The sequence below is a fragment of the Mirounga leonina genome, unplaced genomic scaffold (genome assembly GCF_011800145.1).
Source record: "Mirounga leonina isolate KUSES-001 unplaced genomic scaffold, KU_Mleo_1.0 Mir_200, whole genome shotgun sequence".
Classification (NCBI taxonomy): Eukaryota; Metazoa; Chordata; class Mammalia; order Carnivora; family Phocidae; genus Mirounga; species Mirounga leonina.
The window spans coordinates 6,801,233-6,822,651 of record NW_023270503.1 but is presented as its reverse complement, the minus strand read 5'-3'; the positions used below and the strand labels follow the sequence as shown (position 1 = coordinate 6,822,651).

The 21,419-nt window shown below is 39.5% G+C and overlaps 2 protein-coding genes across 2 annotated transcripts in view; one reads left to right on the top strand and one right to left on the bottom strand.

Annotated features, from left to right (window-relative positions):
- Nucleotides 1–363: 363 nt before the first annotated feature.
- TEFM (transcription elongation factor, mitochondrial) lies at nucleotides 364–6,942 on the top strand. The gene is made up of 4 exons (XM_035027779.1): nucleotides 364–453; nucleotides 1,360–1,823; nucleotides 4,049–4,198; nucleotides 6,313–6,942. Exons 1-4 carry the CDS (start codon nucleotides 423–425, stop codon nucleotides 6,748–6,750), a joined length of 1,083 nt encoding a protein of 360 aa, XP_034883670.1. The 5' UTR covers nucleotides 364–422; the 3' UTR covers nucleotides 6,751–6,942.
- A 4,623-nt stretch (nucleotides 6,943–11,565) lies between these two features.
- ATAD5 (ATPase family AAA domain containing 5) overlaps nucleotides 11,566–21,419 on the bottom strand; it is a 47,306-nt gene continuing 37,452 nt past the window's right edge. Inside the window, exons 18-23 of the mRNA XM_035027778.1 lie at nucleotides 20,783–20,847; nucleotides 16,287–16,467; nucleotides 13,848–14,029; nucleotides 12,485–13,347; nucleotides 11,894–12,052; nucleotides 11,566–11,792 (exon numbers count right to left, since the gene is read on the bottom strand). Coding sequence (XP_034883669.1) covers nucleotides 11,714–11,792; nucleotides 11,894–12,052; nucleotides 12,485–13,347; nucleotides 13,848–14,029; nucleotides 16,287–16,467; nucleotides 20,783–20,847 — 1,529 coding nt within the window. The 3' untranslated portion in view covers nucleotides 11,566–11,713. The remainder of the gene's footprint in view (nucleotides 11,793–11,893; nucleotides 12,053–12,484; nucleotides 13,348–13,847; nucleotides 14,030–16,286; nucleotides 16,468–20,782; nucleotides 20,848–21,419) is intronic.

Genomic DNA, 21,419 nt, shown 5'->3' with positions numbered 1-21,419 from the left:
ACCCCTGAACCCCTGCCTCTCCCGGTTACCCCATTCTGCTTAGTGAGAGGGTGATTTGTGTACCCGTCTACGCTCCCCACCAGACTCCGCTCCTTGCCCCCCAGCCAGGGCCACAACAGGAACTTATCAGTCCATGGGCCTGGAATAAACCCAGGGAGGCTCCCTGAAGGAGGGACCTTGCCAACTACAGACCACCCAGGGGCTCGGGATCGGGGTACACCGCCCAGGCGGAAGTCCGCCCGGAGGCCCGCAGAGCAGGATTGGCTCACGCGCTGCTCAGCGGGACACACCTCCGGCCGGCCCCGGAACGCCACTCTGCCGGAACCTTTCCGCCGCCAGGCGGAGCATTTTGAGGCGAAGCACGACCGGGCCGGAAGTGGAGGAAGATTGGATTGTGGGAACCGAGTGCTTTGCCTGGGACGATGAGCGCCTGTAGTCTCCTCGTGGCGGGAGGTAGGGTACCTGGAATACTGGGTTAATTTCCCGCCTGTCCTTAGCCTCTGGCCCTGGAGTACCTTCTCCCGCAGGTCCCATGTCCAGCTGTCCTTCTTGGAGTCCCAGCTGAGCTGACGGGGCGCCTCGGAGCGACTGTGCTTCCCGGGCGAGGGGTCCGCGAGCGGCCCCTTCCCCGACTGTGTGGCGGGCGGAGGGTTGAGATGCTAACAGCCGTTTGCTCACCTCTGGCTGTGGTATTTTCCTGTGGCTGCAGTGTCCGAGTGGCTTCCCATTGGTTTTGCAGAATTGTTTCTTATGTAGTGTTTTGTTTTTCTGCTTGCGGAAAGTAGTAGAAATCTGGGAAAGTGTACCGGTGAAAATAAAAACCGCCCCTTACACCTACCATTCAGCCCGAACGTGTCTTATAAACGTATACAATTTAATTTTATTTGGTTCCACCGCATAAGACACAGCGAGAGAGGGAACGCAAGCAGGGGCAGAGGGAGAGGGACAAGCAGGCTCCCAGCTGAGCAGGGAGCCCCATGCGGGGCTCGATGCCAGGACCCCTCATGAGCCGAAGGCAAGGTCTTAACCATCTGAGCCACCCAGGCGCCCCTAGTGAAAATATTCTTAACAAGAGATACTAATTACAGAAAGATCCCTCTAAAGTTAAAAATGTCAAAAACGTTAAGCAGTGGAAATCATTGTTTTAAATACATGCTTTCTTATGGGCATAAAATTTCTAGGTAGTAAAACTTAGGACTTATCCACAAAAAATAGAAGACATCTCTTGTGAGTATGGTATACTAGTTCTAAGATTATGGGAAAGCCTCTGTCCTTTTGCGAAGGCTCTGGTCAAGCCACAACTAATACTAAAAAGAAGTAGGACATTCCAGCTTACATTTTGCTAAATTTTCCTTTTAGGAAGGTGGCGATGTTTTCCAGTTCCATTCAGGTCATCCTTGTTCCAGGTGCTACATAATTCCTGCTGTCGGAAAAAATCCACTGCACCTAAGAAGATTATTCCCAATGCTGCTATTTGTGATGAAAATACAAAGGAACCTGGAAACGCACTTGACAAGCTCTTCTCTTCAGAGCAGCAGGCTTCCATCTTGCATGTGTTGAATACGGCATCTAATAAAGAACTTGAAACTTTCAGATTGCTTCGTGGAAGAAAATCTGTCAATATTATAGAGCACAGAGAGAAGTTTGGGCCATTTCAGAATTTGGAGAGTTTAATGAATGTGCCCTTGTTCCAGTATAAAACTACCATTCAAATTTGTAACTCCATTCTTTGTCCAGAGACTGGAGGGAAAAAAAGAAAGTTCCAGGACAACCGGCTCTTGAGAAAGCTCATCAAACCAGAAATAGAAAGAGAGAGACTTAAGGTATATTGTTTTTCTTAATGTCCATTATACTACTCCCTACATATTGAGAACCTACTTTGCAAAGCACTATTTTGGGCAGCAGACAGCTTATAGTTTAGTTGGTATGGGATCAGCACGGAAGAGTGAGATGGAGAGAGAGTTAAGTGGGTAGGGAACCGTGGGCTGTACCTGTGGGCAAAAGTTGACCAAAACCTGGATCTCAGAGAGGGAGAATGAGGCTCGTTGGAGGAGGCGGGCTTTCTAGGAAGAAAGAACAGTTGTAGAGAAATAGGTCTGTGCGAGGTTTATTTAAGAGGAATTGAGGAGCTATTTGACCGTGTCTTGAGGGGTTATATTGAGAGTAATGAGAAATTAAGATGCAGAGAGGGTTATGGCCAGGGAGTGACTTCAGAACATTATACTGGTCTTTTCAGTAGGATTTAAAGTTATTTTCTGTCCCTCCCCTTTTTCGCCTTTTAAAAGGCATTCTACAAGCAAATCCTTTTCAGTGTTGTCTTAAAAAACAAATATTAGAATTACTTGGCACATCAAACGTTAAACCTTGGAGTAGGAGCTTAGGTCCTATGTAGCAGTACGTGATAAAATATTCTCTTATTGCGTACCAATAGTAAGCACACTTTCTGGACCAGTAGTTCTCAGTTTGGGGAGGATTATGGATACTTTCTGAAAACCTGATGAAAGCTAAGGACACTGTTTTCAGAAAAACAACCAAAAAAAGCGCATTTACATAGAATATTGCATACACTTTCAGAGGACTTGTAGGTTTCATGAAGTCCATTCATGGACTATGGACAGAACTCCTCCTGCAGTTGATCTGGAAAATATTTGAACCAAAATTTTCAGGGTTTGGATTTCCCTTCAAAGTTTTGGCTACAAATACTATTTATACTCTTATAGCAGAGTTGCAATCTTATTTAGAGGGATAGGTTCTAAAGTCATTTTGTATGGGATGAGAAAAATTGTACTGACTTCCAAATACAGTATTATTTTTTTTTTTCCTCAAAAAAAAAAAAAATAGTCATTTTGTATGGAGAAAATCATGCAGTAGTCCTTGAAAAAAATCTGTTGCCCAGGAAATACTGTGTGCAACCTGGCTCAGTAATTCTTATGTACACTAAAGCTTGAGAATCGTTGAGCTCAAGAATCAAAAGAAGGTCTGTATTTGGGGCGCCCGGGTGGCTCAGTCATTAAGCGTCTGCCTTCGGTTTGGGTCATGATCCCAGAGTCCTGGGATCGAGCCCCGCATCGGGCTCCCTGTTCAGCGGGAACCCTCCTCCTCCCTCTCCTACTCCTCCTGCTTATGTTCCCTCTCTCGCTGTCTCTCCGTCACCCCTGTTGTGTGGTGGCATTTCTTATAACGTATGGCTATGTTCTTATTTCCCAGTATCTAGTCCCCAGCAACACTGGAATATTTAATGCCTACCTTGGGCTAGGTGAGGTTCTTTGTCTATAAACTGACTGCTACTGGTTATCTTTTAATAATTATTCCTGGGGGGCGCCTGGGTGGCTCAGTCAGTTGTGTCTGCCTTTGGCTCAGGTCATGATCCCAGGGTCCTGGGATCAGGCCCCATGTCGGGCTCCTTGCTCAGCGGGGAGCCTGCTTCTTCCTCTCCCTCTGCCCCCCATTCATGCTATTTCAAATAAATAAATAATTAAAAAAAAATAATTTTGGGGCGCCTGGGTGGCTCAGTCGTTAAGCGTCTGCCTTCGGCTCAGGTCGTGATCCCAGGGTCCTGGGATCGAGCCCCGCATCAGGCTCCCTGCTCGGTGGGAGGCCTGCTTCTCCCTCTCCCACTCCCCCTGCTTGTGTTCCTGCTCTCCCTGTCTCTCTCTCTGTCAAATAAATAAATAAAATCTAAAAAAAATATAAAAAATTCCTGCATTTCTTTAACAATTCTCAGTTCATAAAGTGGAAGTGTATTTCTTTGTTTTAAAGATTTATTTATTTTAGAGAGAAAGAGCTCGGGGTAGGGGCAGAAGGAGAGAAAGTCTTAAGCAGACTCCACACTGAGCTCCACAGAGAGCCCAACATGGGGCTTGATCTCATGACCCCGAGATCACAACGTGAGCTAAAACCAGGAGTCAGATGCTCAACCAACTGAGCCACCCAGGCACCCCAGTATATTTCTAGCACATAAACTGATTTGGCATTCTGAGTTAATAGCTTAAATTTTGTATCTGTTAAAATGTTTATACTTGTAATTAAACCAGCCTTTTTGTTGTAGGCAGTTAATAGTATCGTATCCATCGTTTTTGGAACTCGAAGAATTGCCTGGGCTCACGTGGATCGTAAACTGGCGGTGCTGGACTGGCAGCAGAATGAGTGTTGCCAGTTGATGAAAGGAACATACTTATCATCTGTCTATTTACAAGAGGTAAAGCAACTGCACCTCCAAATCCCTATCTGCTAGAACTCCTTGTGTTATTTAATCTTCTAGTCCTAAAGGGAATGTAGTACAATACTATGGATGGATTTCCTTTGGGTGCTTATTACTCACCCATTCCTTTTTTTTTTTTTTTAAAGATTTTATTTATTTGAGAGAGAGAATGAGAGAGAGCATGAGAGGGGTTTGGGTCAGAGGGAGAAGCAGACTCCCCGCTGAGCAGGGAGCCTGATGTGGGACTTGATCCCAGGACTCCAGGATCATGACAGGAGCCGAAGGCAGTCGCCCAACCGAGCCACCCAGGCACCCCTCCTTTTTTTTTAAGATTTTATTTATTTGACAGAACACGAGAGAGAGCACAAGCAGAGAGAGCGGCAGAAGGAGAGGGAGAAGCAGCTCTCCCCTGAGCAGCGAGCCCAATGTGGGGCTTGATCCCAGGCCCCTGGGATCATGACTGAGCTGAAGGCAGATGCTTAACTGACTGAGCCACCCAGGCGCCCCTACTCACCCATTCCTATCATGTTTTCCGTCACCTATGATTTTTAAAAATTGAATCTTTCTTCATTTAGTTCATGAAATACCTTAATGTATCAAAGGCAGATACTGAGAAAATTGGTGGTAAAGGACATTATTGTAAATGTTATAGAAGTTCATCACTATATTTTTAAGCTTATTTTTCATTTTTTTTTTTTTAAAGATTTTATTTATTTATTTGAGAGAGAATGAGAGACAGAGAGCATGAGAGGGAGGAGGGTCAGAGGGAGAAGCAGACTCCCTGCCAAGCAGGGAGCCCGATGCGGGACCGATCCCAGGACTCCAGGATCATGACCTGAGCCGAAGGCAGTCGCTTAACCAACTGAGCCACCCAGGCGCCCCTTCATTTTTTTTAGAAAAGTTTATTTATTTATTTATTTGTTTGAGAGAGAGAAAGCACAGCAGGGGGGAGAGGCAGAGAGAGAAGCAGGCTCCCTGCTGAGAAGGGAGTCCGATACAGGGCTCGAGCCCAGGACCCTGGGATCAAGACCTGAGCTGAAGGCAGATGCTCAACCATCTGAGCTATCCCAGTGCCCTTTATTTATTTGAGAGAGAGCGAGCGAGCATAGGGGGAGAGGGAGGGAATCCTTAAGCAGACTCCCTGCTGAGCACGGAGCCGGACATGGGGCTTGATTCCAGGACCCTGAGATCATGACCTGAGCTGAAATCAAGAGTCAGGCGCTTAACCGATTGAGCCACACCCAGACACCCCTAAGCTTATTTTTCAAAATGCTTCACTAATTGTCTCATTTGAGTCTTCAAAACCTTGTGAGATTGGTAATATTACCATCCTAATTACACATACAAAAACTGGTATAAATCAAGCATCTGACAGGATAAGTCAGTTGCAGATTGCAGGCTAGATATTCTTTTTTGTTTTTTTTTAAGATTTTATTTATTTATTTGAGAGAGAGAATGAGAGACAGAGAGCACGAGAGGGAAGAGGGTCAGACCCCCCGCTGAGCAGGGAGCCCGATGCGGGACTCGATCCCGGGACTCCAGGATCATGACCTGAGCCAAAGGCAGTCGCTTAACCAACTGAGCCACCCAGGCGCCCTTCTTTTTTTTTTTTTTTTTAAGTAGGTTCCGCAGCCATTGTGGAGCCCAACATCGGGCTTGAACTCAAAACTCTGAGGTCAAGACTTCAGCTGAGATGGGAGTCAGGCAGTCAACCAACTGAGCTACTCAGGAGCCCCTGATTGTAGGCTGGGTATTCTAACCCTTATGCTCTACCCTAGATATTTTTAAAAGGTTAATAAACGTTTTAAGTTGTCTAATCTTAAAGTCAATACAGATTTTAGAGATAATGAAGCCCATTTGTGAGATGAAGAAACTAGTACTTGGGAGGACTAAATGATCTGCCTTAGCTCAGCTTATTCCTGATAGAACCATGAGCAGAACTTGGCTCCTGACTCCTCCATAAAATGCTGATTTTTCAGTTACTTCAAAACTGTCAGTAGCAGTATAAGGTAATTTATATATTTTAAAAATAAAAATGGGAGAGGGGACCCAAACAACAAAACTTAATGAATTATTTCTGTTCACTTATTTTTTCTTTTTGTTTTTTAAAGATTTCTTCAGTCATTTCAAAGATGCCTAAAGCTGACTTCTATGTTCTGGAAAAAATCGGGCTTTCAATTCAGAACTCATCTCGGTTTCCAGTAGTGTTACATTTTCATATCATGGAAGCCATGCTGTATGCCTTATTAAACAAAACCTTTGTCCAGGATGGCCAGCATCAGGTGCTGAGCATGAATCGAAATGGAGTGGGGAAGCACTTTGAACTGATGATTGGGGACACGCGGACTAGTGGAAAAGAGCTGGTGAAGCAGTTCCTCTCAGAGTCTGTTCTGAAGGAAGAGCCTCGGGTCGTCTTCCCCACAGAGAAGATCGTCCATTACAGACAGATGTTTTCATCTACTGAACAACAGAGAGCAGAAGAGTTATATGATTCATTATTACAAGCTGTTGCCTTCTATGAATTAGCAGTTTTTGACACTGAACCTTAAAACGCTTAGGTTAATATAAAGAGCTCCAAGGTTGTTTTAATTTATATTTATTAGCCCTAAAGCTGTAAAGCCAACTGTTTTTAACATCCATGTTTATGGAGAAGAAAACATGTTTGTATTTAAAGTCAGACTTTCGGTTGTTGAATTGTTCACACAATAATAAGCGAAATCAATAAATATCTTAGGAGATTCTGTGCCTTTTGGGTTTAAGTGTTAAAGATGCCCTCTAAACAGCCAAAACAAGAAACAAAGTTATCTCCCCTGAAAAGCAAATTCCATCCTATACTAATGATTTGCACCCTTTTATTGTTAATAGAGAGTAATGATTTTTCTGGGTGGTGCTCATCATGGGAATAATGCTAAATATAATCAAAAACACAACTTATGAAACCCTCTTAATTCTCTAAGTAGCATGTGGTTTGATGTATTGCTCCCAAAAGGGAATCGATTGTCATCAACTTAGTCTATCAGCCCAGAACAAAGAAGCTTTGTCTAATACATTTTTTTTTCACTTTGAAATATTTTACTTGGACAGATCTTTTAAATTTTTTTTGATGTATTTTATATATATTTTTTTATTATGTTAATCCCCATACATTACATCATTAGTTTTAGATGTAGTGTTCCATGATTCATTGTTTGTGCATAACACTCTGTGCTCCATGCAGAATGTGCCCTCCTCAATACCCATTACCAGGCTAACCCATCCTCCCACCCCCCTCCCCTCTAGAACCCTCAGTTTGTTTCTCAGAGTCCATCGTCTCTCATGGTTCGTCTACCCCTCCGATTTCCCCCGCTTCATTCTTCCCCTCCTGCTACCTTCTTTTTTTTTTTCCTTAACATATATTGCATTATTTGTTTCAGAGGTACAGATCTGAGATTCAACAGTCTTGCACAATTCACAGCGCTTACCAGAGCACATACCCTCCCCAGTGTCTATCACCCAGTCACCCCATCCCTCCCACCCCACCCCCCACTCCAGCAACCTTCAATTTGTTTCCTGAGATTAAGAATTCCTCGTATCAGTGAGGTCATATGATACATGTCTTTCTCTTTTTTACTTATTTCGCTCAACATAATACCCTCCAGTTCCATCCACGTCGTTGCAAATGGCAAGATCTCATTCCTTTTGATGGCTGCATAATATTCCATTGTGTATATATACCACATCTTCTTTATCCATTCATCTGTCGATGGACATCTTGGCTCTTTCCACAGTTTGGCTATTGTGGACATTGCTGCTATAAACATCGGGGTGCACGTACCCTTTCGGATCCCTACATTTGTGTCTTTGGGGTAAATACCCAGTAGTGCAATTGCTGGATCGTATGGTAGCTCTATTTTCAACTTTTTGAGGAACCTCCATACTGTTTTCCAGAGTGGCTGCACCAGCTTGCATTCCCACCAACAGTGTAGGAGGGTTCCCCTTTCTCCGCATCCCCGCCAACATCTGTCGCTTCCTGACTTGTTAATTTTAGCCATTCTGACTGGTGTGAGGTGGTATCATTGAGGTTTTGATTTGGATTTCCCTGATGCCAAGCGATATTGAGCACTTTTTCATGTGGGACAGACCATCTTTTTAAAAAAGATTTATTTGATGGGCGCCTGGGTGGCTCAGTTGGTTGAGCGACTGCCTTTGGCTCAGGTCATGGTCCTGGAGTCCCTGGATCGAGTCCCGCATCGGGCTCCCTGCTCGGCAGGGAGTCTGCTTCTCCCTCTGACCCTCCCCCCTCTCATGTGCTCTCTCTCATTCTCTCTCTCTCAAATAAGTAAATAAAATCTTAAAAAAATAATAAAAATAAAAAAGATTTATTTGAGAGAGAGAATAAGTATGCTGGGGGAGGGGCAGAGGAAGAAGGGAGAATCCCAAGCAGACTTCACCATGGGTACAGAGCCCGATGCAGGGCTTCACCCCAGGACCCTGAGATCATGACCTGAGCAGAAACCAAGAGTCAGGCCCTTAACCGACTACACCACCCAGATGCCCCTAGACAGACCATCTTTTGAGAAAAGTAGCCCATAATTTTTTTTACCACATCTCACATTTTCCAGTATTACATTTGCTTTAGTTCAGGCCCTCACCATATCTTACCAGTCCTGAACCCAAAACTCTTTGATGTCAAAGCATTACGTCTTTCCTTTAATCTACAGAGTGAAATATGCTTGTTGGAAAAACATTCAAATATGTAAAATGAGTAGAAGTCCTTTCTTCCAGAACCTCCCAACTCCCTAGGGAATCTGGGATACAGTCTAGACTTACTGCCATTCACTTGTAAATCTCTACATTTATATATATGGTTGTACACAAACATCTCCACCTTCCATATGTTGTAGGTATCTCAAACTATCCATCTCAAATAATCTTTCCTTCAAATCACGTCCCTTGCCATTGTTCTATACTTTGGTAAATAGCTTCACCAACCATCCAGTTGTTCATGCCAGATATGTACATTCTACCTCCCACATATTTCTGGAAATAGCTTTCAGTGAAAATGTGTTCATTTTAGACATTTATAGGGTAAGATGCTAAGTACTGAGAAAGCCATCAGAATTTGCTTACTTTATCTCAAAAGTGAATCTAAACCTTTAAGAATTCATAATTTTTGGGGTGCCCGGGTGGTACACTCAGTTAAGCATCTGACTCCTGGTTTCAGCTCATGATCTTGTGATCTCAGGGTCATGAGATTGAGCCCCACTTTGGGCTCTGCACTCTGGCTCAGGGTGGAGTCTAGGTCCTTGAGATTCTCTCTCCCTCTCCCTGCCCTTCCCGTTTGTGCTCTCTCTCTCTCTAAAATAAATCTTTGGGGCACCTGGGTGGCTCAGTAGGTTAAGTGTCTGCCTTCGGCTCAGGTCATGATCCTGGAATGGAGTCCCACATCGGGCTCCCTACTTAGCCGGGAGCCTGCTTCTCCCTCTCCCTCTGCTGATGACCCTGCTCATGTTCTCTTTCTGTCAAATAAATCTTAAAAAAAAAAAAAAAATATATATATATATATATATATATATTTTCCTCCCCAATAAAGCTAAGCCTAAAAGAAAATCTTAAATGTGTCCCTATTAGGGAAGAAAATATTCCCATTGTTTCTTGATTTTTTTTTTTTAAGATTTTATTTATTTATTTGACAGAGAGAGACACAGCGAGAGAGGGAACACAAGCAGGGGGAGTGGGAGAGGGAGAAGCAGGATTCCTGCAGAGCAGGGATCCCGACGTGGGGCTCGATCCCAGGACCCTGGGATCATGACCCGAGCCAAAGGCAGACACTTAACGACTGAGCCACCCAGGTGCCCCTGTTTCTTGATTTTTGATTTTACTAAATAAAATCCTAAAGTTATTATTTTTTTATTTTAAAGATTTTATTTATTTATTTGACAGAGACACAGCAAGAGAGGGAACACAAGCAGGGGGAGCAGGAGAGGGAGAAGCAGGCCTCTGCTGAGCAGGGAGCCCAAGGTGGGGCTCGATCCCAGGACCCTGGATGACCTGAGCCAAAGGCAGATGCTTAACAACTGGGCCACCCAGGCGCCCCAATTCTAAAGTTATTTTACTTTGATTCTCTATTACCAGAATTTTCTAATAATAAGACCAAATTAACAGGTAAGTGCTCTACAAATAGTGAACGCTAGGTATGCGTTATAGAATAGAATAGAAGAAAATCCATATACTTAAAAAAAAAACCCACAGAACTTCAGATCTATTCTTTTGTACAAGGATGAAACCTGTAAGATACAGCCTATATCCAAACCTATAAAATATCCATATTTACCCAGATGGTTACATCTGGACCACCTATTTAAATATTGCATTAAGTCTTTTAGCTTTAACCTTTAATTAAGTCAATATACTATCAACGAAAAAGTAGACTGAGCAAGTAAGAGGTAAAAACATACCTTCATACACATTTGTAAACAGGTATACATCAATATTTTCCATCTGTACAAAATTAGGATGCTTACCTTTGAGGTAAATATATAATTTACCAGATAATGTAACTGAATTCTAGGCTAATACATAATATAAACATTTGAAATAGGAAACCATTTTCAGATATATCTGATTATATGATTGCAAAAATGATTTTAAGTGAAATGTGGGATTTTAAAATCTTGTAATTAAAAATACATACTTTCTCCAAAAACAACCTTAAGTGGAAATGATTATGATGTAGAAAGTCCATAGTAGAATCCTCTGTTACAATTTTAATGAATAGCAGTTTGTCCAAAATAGATATATTAACATCATTAATATCTTTATGAAATAAAACATCGCTGATATAAAAGTACAAGAAAAATGTACAAGGCAAATGATGTGAGTTGGCAAAATGTACAAGCAATCACATATGAATGGTTGCTAAAAAAGATTTATGAAAACGACAGTTCATAATTTTGTTTTCCCTTTGTCAACATTCAATGATTCAATGGCAATATGTGCTGGAGGAATACACTAAAAATAAATTTATCAGGAAGATGGTACTTTTTGAAAAATGAAATATAATTTCTTCCCTAGGAAGTTCTCATGTATTACATAATTTTGTACTGTGTTAACTAGATTACCACCCTAGATGATTCATATATACAACTTGACAGAGTACTGACAGTTGGGTTGGAGAGAAGTGGATTAAAGGTAACAGGAAAGAGAAAAATTATGGATTAATTTAACAGTGAAACATCTTTAGAAATATAGTGAATTCTACCTTCTAGAAACAGCTCGCTCACATGCAATAATACAACAAAGCTAAGTCAAATAATACCAAAAAAATTCAGAAAAAAAAATACCACCACAATCATAAATACAATTTATAACTCAAAATTTTTCATTTTAAATATTTGCACACTAATTAAAAAAATACAAATAATCTCTTTTAAATGTACATTAAGAGAAAGAAATTCTTCCATGAAAATCAGTATAAAAATGTATCTTGAGGAACACATAATAATCTGTACAAGGCATTGTTAATGTGGAATATTAAGGGAAGCCAGCTGCCAAAGTGTTCACAGTCTCTTTCGAAATGTTAAGATGAATACCTTCAAGATAGTGTAGGAACCTGTCAAAATTACAAGGAAAAATTCAGTTTAACCATCAGATGAGGATATTTATTAATCTTGAAATAGCTATCTACAACGTTATTTTATATAGAGCCTTTACCTTCTTTTACTTTTTCCTTGTTCTTTTAGCTTCTCAGTCCTACAAATGTTCCGAAGAGTTGGCAAGTACTCAATTATACTAGCTTGTCTGTTACCCAGGTTCAGAAGGGATCGGCTAGAAAATACACTTTTAATGACTGCTATCCTCTTCCAGGCACTGCTGTAAATGAAAAGTAGTGCATTACTTTTGATTTTTACTGCCCAAGAAAAATGCAACAATCCCCAACACAACCAACTTCTGGTCTCTGCTTCTCCTTGCTTCTGGTCTAGACTAGGTTAACCGGATTCCAGGTTAACTTCCTGTATTACTTTCAACACGTCACTCCCATACCAAAAAAATCTTTAATGGCTACCCGCTATCTGCCCCAGCAAACCCAAACCCCATTCCCTGTCATTCAGGAGTCTCCTAATCTCTCTTGTTTTTCTTCCCAGCAATCAGGCTGGTCTCCCTGTCTTATCAGAAGCTATATTATTAATATTGAGGGTTTACCATGATCAATAAAGCCCAGCATTTCAAATTTAGTAAAAACAAACTAATCATTTCCTCTTTATCATTTATTATTGGAAAATTAAAAGTAAAAGGAAGACTTACTCTAAATTAGTTGCTGACTGACTAAAGTATACATTGCTGCGCTTCTGTGAAACATAAAGAGTAAGCTCTTTCGTTGGATCTCTTCCTGATTTCTTGCACGAATTCAAGGAGGTTTCCAGTGCTTTTGAAATAGTAGACGAACATTTAGTAAAGCTGAGAGCTTCTACAGCTGCCTTTAATTCTCCAGAGCTCTGAGAAGTCCATCCATCACTGGCCTCCAGACTAAACTCATCACAAAGTCCGCTTTTCACATTTGTCCAACTGAAGTCATTTTGACCAAATTCCTTTTGTTCTCCTACATCAGTTAAAAGAGCATCTAAGAAGGACATGTTATCCATGAACTCAGTGAGAGAATTTAAACAGTGAGAAACAAGAGCAGAACATTTCTCTTCTGCTGGTGTTTTAGGAGAACAAGGAATAGATTCCATGTTAGACTCTAAACATTTGTTCAGTTTCTTTGTCTCTGGATTCCTTTCTTTGTCTCTCGCTTTGCTTTCTTCTGAATTTGAGGAGGAAGGTGCAGGGGAAAGACTAAGAAATTCATTAGAGAAGTCCAATTCAGTGTCAAATAAGTCACTATCATCTAGAGTTACCATCTTTTTCTTTTGTTTCTTTTTTTGTGGCTTTTTCGATGGCTTCTCTCCTTCAGAATGTTTCCTAGCAAGACATTTCATATTTTTTGTTGCTGCACTGGTGTCCACACTTACTGATGCACCACCAAAGTTTTCTGTTTCTGGAATGATCCTAACAGGTAGTGGTAGAATGAACTCAAGATTACTATATAAGAAATCTACATTCTGCATTCGGAATTCTGTAAGAAGCTGGATGAACTGATGCCATTCTTCCTTTGTTCTGACTTTGTGCTGAAAAACAATTTTAAGTGAAGAAGTGTTAGAACACAGTCTGAACACTTTTCTACCTATATGAATACAGTGGCATCCTTAGTCTATCTGAAAAGTAATGAGTCACTAACCTCTCAGAATTTTATTAACCTGTACTCCCTAAATTCATCAAAATGGTTCTGAGTCTAAAAAATAAACTTAGACTATTTATATTTGAAGAATTAAATTTTCTAATAGTTTATACCCCAATTCAATAGTGAGAAGCTCATTTGTTTAAAAACTACTTTTCTGAAATTGTCTTTTTAATCTGAAATCTTTCTAAATTCTAGTCTAAATCCTATAATATACATTTATTTGTCGCTGCACCATTTGTCAAATTGTACAGTATGCTAAAATCAGAAATCTAAAGCCTATAAAAATTACAGGCAAATTTAAGTTAACCTTAAGATTCAAAAGATGGGAGTGTTAGGAATATGAAAAGGAATACGTATTTGATATCCCACACTAGATACTGAAAATACCTTTAGAAATGAAAATAAATCTTCAGATGGGGAAAAAATGTTCTTAAGGCCAAACAAGGTCTCAACACAGCCAGTGTCACATTTGGGAAGGTCTATAGGACTCCTTTTAGTATTTTTAGGTTTATTTTTGGAATCAGGGCCATCTTCAGAGCAAACAAGTTGAATGTTTCTGCTAGTTCCTCCTACAAAATTAATAAAAGAAAACCATCTATATTTTTAATAAATTGTATCAAACAATTATTTAAAATCTAAGATCCTCTGGCATCTTTTGGACCTATACTCCCATTTTGTTCTTCTCCACATATGTATTTAACTCATAAAAATTACAATACAAACATTATTTTTAGCATACGGGGGTAAGAGGTTGGTGGTGGGCTTATAAAACAATCCAAAAGAAAAAAGTGCAAAGGACTATGAACAGACAAGTCACAGAAGAAAAACAAATATCTAATAAACTCATAAAAAGATGTGCGATTTCACTAGTGATCATGGAAATGCAAATTAAAATAAGATACCGCTTTTCACCTTTTAAATTGGCAAAAGTAAAACAACTGGTAACCTAGTTTTCTCAGAGGCATACATCAAAAAGCCATCATAAACTGTTCATGGGAACATAAATCAGGACAATCATCTTTGGGAGGGCAACCTGACAATACCTATCGGAATGTAAAATGTATTCTAGCCTTTGGCCAGCAACAATACTTCTAGAATTCTCTCCAACAGCAGTACTCACAGATGTGCTAAAGGATATGTGTATAGATATTCAATGCATAGTTTAATGACAAACTGAAGAAAACCTCAATTTCCTCTAATAAGTAATGGTTAATTATGTTACATCCATTCCCTATTATGGAATAGCATGCAGCTGTGAAAAATAGAGGGCTAGAATTGCACGTACTAACAATAAATTCTCAAGTAAAAAAGAGCAAATTGATTAACAATATACATAGTATTGGTTAATTTTGCTAAATAAGTAGGTAGCGATATTTGTACATGCATAGATAAAGCTCTCACAGTGGCTAACTTTAAGAAGTGGGGAAAATCTTTTACTTTTTATTTTATATACTTCTGCACTGTTTGAATTTCCAATGAGTACGTATCTGTGTTTTTTAAGAAAGAAAGAAAATGCATATAAAATCTTCAAGAAAAGGGGTGCCTGGGTGGCTCAGTTGTTAAGCGTCTGCCTTCGGCTCAGGTCATGGTCCCAGGGTCCTGGGATTGAGCCCCGCATAGGGCTCCCTGCTCAGCAGGAAGCCTGCTTCTCCCTCTCCCACTCACCCTGCTTGTGTTCCCTCTCTCGCTGTGTCTCTCTGTCAAATAAATAAATAAAACCTTAAAAAAAAAAAAATCTTCAAGAAAAGAAATAATGCTATACTTATTATCTTTTAAAGTTTCTGGTATAGCATTTTATATCCAACAGTATGGCAATAGTTACTAATTTGTTTTTTATAAAAGGTTATTTCCCATTTCTTATTTATCATATTTACATCTAAGAAACAGTTAAAGATATAAGTTCACAATGAATTAAATATATATGATTGCTACTCTGAAAAAGAAAAACGTATTAAAATTTTGAACTGATCAAAGAAAAAACAAACTTGACAGGGGATTAATATTACAGAACTTCACCTTGGTTTTATTTAAATATTTGTGTATTTCCCAGAGCAGGATCTGTAACTACAGAACTGTGACTATGGAGCATGAAAACCACAAACTATGAACTTCTTCAGGGAAGGAACCATGTCTTATTCATGTAAACACAGGACCTGGCATGGAGAAAGTCCTCAATAAATGTCTGTGACTTCAATTAGGTAACAATGACTGAAGATCGATAAGAAATAAAACATTTCTGAAATGATAAAGTTCTTATGAAAAATAGAATTATAGACTATTGAAGAAGCTAAAAGAGAACTTACAGTCATATAAAAATAATTTATATATATATGGAAAAATCACCAGTGTTTTTTAATAAGTAAAAAAAGGAAGCTAGTTGCTAAATATCATTCTATTTGTTTATAAGAAACTATGATTACAAGGCAACTGAGTGGCTAAGTCAGTTAAGCATCCTACTCTTGATGCTTAGAGTTGAGCCCCACGTCGGGCTCTATGCTCAGCAGAGTCTGCTTGAGATTCTCTCTCCCTCTCCTTTTGCCCCTCCCGCTTGTGCACATGCTCATTCTCTAAAATAAATAAAATCTTAAAAAATAAAAAAAGAAAGCATGCTAATAAATTTATAAATAACAATTTGTTCCGTGTGCAGTTTAACTCTATTTACCCACATTTAATGTTTATAAAATTTTCACCAACACAGTTGACATATGTATGTTTATACATATGTTTATGCTCAAAAATTTTAAAATCTTTCAGACATTTTGGTATAGCATGTACTTTAACATAGGGTCCCACTGTAGAAATTTCTTTTATAACAGATCAACTTACGACAAAGGGATAATGGCCTTTCTTCTAAAAATCCACCTCCACTTCTAATCCAGAATTGTAAGTAAAGGATACTTTTTCTGATATCACAAGTATTTGCAGTTAACAATGTTACAAAGTCTTTCACATCAGTTCTAAAGTTCTCAGCCAAGCAGATCATCTGTAGGTAGCTGGCAACATTTAGCTGAGAAAAAGAGAAAGAGAGAAAGAAAAAAGAAACATGGTGAAATGCACAGTTAACAGAAATACATCAGTAATACACATCTAAAAGTAGGACAAATTTCACTAAAATTCACACTATCTTAGCTCTTGAGAATGAAACTGATTTAGACAAATATAATAAAGGAATATACTTCCAAATTAAAAATATTTTACATATACTTATTTTAGTAACTGTATACAATCTAAAACAGCAATGAAACTTTTATGGGAGATTTTCCATGAACGCTGAAGGCAATTTTATTTTATTTTATTTATTATTTTTTTTTTAAGATTTTATTTATTTGAGAGAGAGAGACACAGTGAGAGAGGGAACACAAGCAGGGGGAGTGGGAAAAGGAGAAGTAGGCTTCCCACAGAGCAGGGAGCCCAATGCGGGGCTTGATCCCAGGACCCTGGGATCATGACCTGAGCCAAAGGCAGACACTTAACGACTGAGCCACCCAGGTGCCCCAATAAATAAAATCTTTAAAAAAAATAATAAATCTTTGACCTCATTCTATGCACATACAGTACTCCTGCATACTTCTGGGACTTCTGCTTCCCACAAACTAAGAATTCTGCTTTCAATAATGAAGTACCTACTATCAGACAAATCTTGCCATCAGTAATAATGATAAACTCAATAATCAGCTACAAATAAGTATAAAAAACAAACTATTTGAAGGCACAAGACAGTAACCAAAAGCAGAAGATAACTGAAGGGAAAATCAACACTTAGACAAAAGAAAATGGCCCTGGGTGAATTCACCCCCCCCCCTCAATTGATTTCTGACTTAGGACAGGATGCAGCAGTGGTGGCTAAAACTCAGGCAGAAACTCACAGTGTTACTGGCTTGAACCAGAGGACAGAGTTTGGGATGCTGGCAATAGCTGGAAAGTGAGAGAGGATGTCTATGAAAGTAGGGAAACAAATTTTTTTTTTTTTAAGATTTTATTTATTCATTTGAAAGAGAGAGAGCGAGGAGACAAGAGAGCAAGCAAAAGCAGGGGGAATGGCAGGCAGGGGAGAAGCAGGCTCCCCGATGAGCAGAAAGCCCAACATGGGACTCGATCCCAGGACCCTGAGATCATGACCCGAGCTGAAAGCAGCTGCCCAACCAACTGAGCCACCCAGGCGTCCAGGAAACAAATTCTAGCTAAAGAAGAATGCAAATCCCTGGTTGATGCCTGAACTTCACATGTGTGGGTCTGTCTCAAAGCAGCCCAGCTAAAACTAAAAGAACTGAACAGAAACTTTAGCTGCTACATACTACAGGAGAATATTTATTCAGAGGAACAGAACCAAATCCAGAGTAGCTACAACATAATAGCAAAGTACAGGATAAAACTCTAAAACTACTACACATACAAAGAAACAGAAAAAGTAATTCCTCAGAGACAAGACAATCAATAGATTTAATCACAAGATGATGAAAATGGGAGACAAACCATAAGAGACTCTTTTTTTTTTTTTTTTTTACCATAAGAGACTCTTAATCTCAGGAAACAAACTGAGGGTTGCTGGAGGGGAGGGGGGTGGGGGGATAGGGTGGCTGGGTGATGGACATTGGGGAGGGTGTGTGTTATGGTGAGCACTGTGTATTGTGTAAGACTGATATATCATAGACTTGTACCCCGAAACAATAATGTTATATGTTAATAAAAACAAAAGGTGACGAAGATATTGGAATTAGCAGAATTTTTTTTTTTAAGATTTCATTTATCTGACAGAGAGAGAGACAGAGAGAGAGGGAACACAAGCAGGAGGAGTGGAAGAGGGAGAAGCAGGCTTCCTGCTGAGCAGCGAGCCTGATGCGGGGCTTGATCCCAGGACCCTGGGATCATGACCTGAGCCGAAGGCAGACACTTAACAACTGAGTCACCCAGGCGACCTAGAATTAGCAGAATTTTAAAACAGCTAGTAAAACTATGCTTAAAGAACATAATGGACAAATAAGAAAGCCCAGCAGAAAAACAGAAGCCATAAAAAGAAGCAAACAGAAATTGTAAAACTAAAAATCATAATATCAGAATAAAAATTTTACTAGATGGGCCTCATAGGAGAATGGAGGTGGCAGAAAAAAATGGCAGTAAATTTGACGATTAATCAATACAAATGATCAAATCAAAAGTACAAACAGAAAAGTTAGGGGGGGAGGAGAACAGCATGCCTCAGCGACATGGGAGACAATGTAAAATGTCTAACATACGTATAATTAAATTCCCAAGAGGGAAAGAGAAAATGGGCATAAAATAAATTTGAAAAAATAAGTTTAAAAGTGAACCTCATTGAAGGAATGACATATATTTATTTTTTTTTTCTTATTTTTTTTTTTTTATAGGAATGACATATATTTATGGATTGTAGATATCCAACAACCAGAAGCAGGACAGATATGAAGAAAAATAACACCTAGGCACATCACAGGCAATTGTTGAAAACTAAAGTTAGGGACACCTTGGTGGCTCAGTCGGTTAGCGCCTACCTTCGGCTCAGGTCATGATCCCAGGGTCCTGGGATCGAGCCCCGCATTGGGCTCCCTGCTCAGTGGGATGACTGCTTCTTCCTCTACCCCTCCCGCCCTGCTTGTGCTCTCTCTCTCATGCTGTCTCAAATAAATAAATAAAATCTTTAAAAAAAAAAAAAATGAAAGAAAAGAAAACTAAAGAGAATATCTTGAAGGCCATCGGGAAAATAATGACATACTACATAGGGGGCAAAAAAAAAAAAAAATGGTGACTTATAATCAGAAATACCAATGTCCAAAAGAAAATGGAATGACATCTTTAAAGTAGTGATACAGGGGTGCCTGGCTGGCTCAGTTGGTAGAGCATGCGACACTTGATCTCTGGGTGGTGAGTTCAAACCCCATGCTGGGTGTGGAGCCTACTTACAAAAAGAAGTACTGATGGAAAAACTGAGAACCCAGATTTCTATGCCAAGGGAAAATATTCTTTGAGAATGAAGTAAAAATAAAGACATTTTCAAGTAAACAAAACCTAATATAATCCACTGCCAGCAGACTAGCTCTATAAAAATTGTTAATGAAATTCTTCAGGCTGAAGAGAAACAAAATCAAAGAAAAAGTCAGATCTTCAGGAAGGAATGAAGTATATTAGAAATTATAAGTATATAGGTAAACATAAAAGTCAACTTTTTATTCTCCTAATTTCTTTCAAACACACATGGCTGGCTAAAGCAAAAAAGCAGAGCATTATATTGGGGAGTTTATAATGTGTAAATGTAAAACATCTGAAAACTAAAGCATATGAGAGAGGGATGGTAAATGGACTGATATCTTTGCAAGGTTCTTAGATTCTCTATAAATTAGTATAATACTAACCCTAAATACACTATGAAAAACTGGGGCACCTGAATGGCTCAGTTGGTTGGGCTTCTACCTTTGGCTTGCGTCATGATTTTGGGGTCCTGGGATTGAGGGCTCCCTGCTCAGCAGGGAGTCTGCTTCTCCCTCTGCCTCCCACCCCCCACTTGTGCTCTCTCTCTCTCTCAAATAAAGAAAATCTTAAAAAAATATACACTATGAAAAACTAAGAATGCATATTATTTCTGAAGAAACTACTAAAATCTATGTCCTAATCCATTTCAAATGGCCTGGAAACCACCCACTAACATCCTTCATAAACGCAGATACGAAAGTCCATAACAATATATGAGCAAATCAAATCCAGAACTACAAAAAGACATAACACATCATGACCATATTATCTTAAGAATGCAAGACTGAGGGGCGCCTGGGTGGCTCAGTCGTTAAGCGTCTGCCTTCGGCTCAGGTCATGATCCCAGGGTCCTGGGATCGAGCCCCGCATCGGGCTCCCTGCTCGGCAGGAAGCCTGCTTCTCCCTCTCCCACTCACCTGCTTGTGTTCCCTCTCTCACTGTGTCTCTATCTGTTAAATAAATAAATAAAATCTTAAAAAAAAAAAAAAGAATGCAAGACTGCTGATTTTAAAAAACAACTAACATCAGTCGCCATATTAATAGAACTAAAAAGATAAACCGTATGATTGCCTTGAAAGATTGAAAGTATCTGACAAAACTTAACACCATTCACAATAAAAACACAGCTAACTGATGAAGAGCATATATGAAAATATATGGCTAATATCACACTTAATGCTAAAAGAATGCCTACTTTAGCCTCAAATTCAGAAACAAGGCAGAGATACTCGCTCTTAACTCCCATTCAACCGTGTACGGAAGATACACCGGCACTATCACAAGAAACCACCTTGTATAGAATTGTGACATGATTTATGAACAAAATGAAAACTTACAAGCGAAGGAGTACTGAAATTAATTTCTTCAAAGCAGCCATCAAACATTAAACTAAATGTTGGATCTATAGGAAAAAAACATTTAAAAAAACCATTAAGACTACTAAATTAATTTTTCCGTTACTTTTTCTATGAAAATATTCTATATTTCATTGGTAATGAAAATATCATTTAAATTATAAATCACTAAGGAACTGGGGGTGCCTGGGTGGCTCAGTCGTTAAGCGTCTGCCTTCGGCTCAGGTCATGATCCCAGGGTCCTGGGATCGAGCCCCGCATCGGGCTCCCCGCTCGGCGGGAAGCCTGCTTCTCCCTCTGCCACTCCCCCTGCTTGTGTTCCCTCTCTCACTGTATCTCTCTCTTCAAATAAATAAATAAAAATTAAAAAAAAAAAAATCACTAAGGAACTGAATTTCTGTCTTGACCTAAAGTAACTTTTGATCTTTTAATTAAATTATCATGTAACCTTGACTAATACGATTTATTTCAATATTTTTAAGTATAATCATTAACAGTCAAATGAGCTGTTAATTTTAAGTAGAGTCTAACATAAATACTTTTTCCTATAGAAATCCATAGCAGAGAGATGCGACTGAATATGTGCAATGAAAAATATTAGAAAACAATGACTCTCAAA

Coding starts and splice junctions, on each gene's coding strand:
- TEFM (XM_035027779.1), top strand. CDS start 423: ATGAGCGCCTGTAGTCTCCTCGTGGCGGGAG. Junction 454..1,359: donor TAGTCTCCTCGTGGCGGGAG/GTAGGGTACCTG, acceptor TTTTCCTTTTAG/GAAGGTGGCGATGTTTTCCA. Junction 4,199..6,312: donor CATCTGTCTATTTACAAGAG/GTAAAGCAACTG, acceptor TGTTTTTTAAAG/ATTTCTTCAGTCATTTCAAA.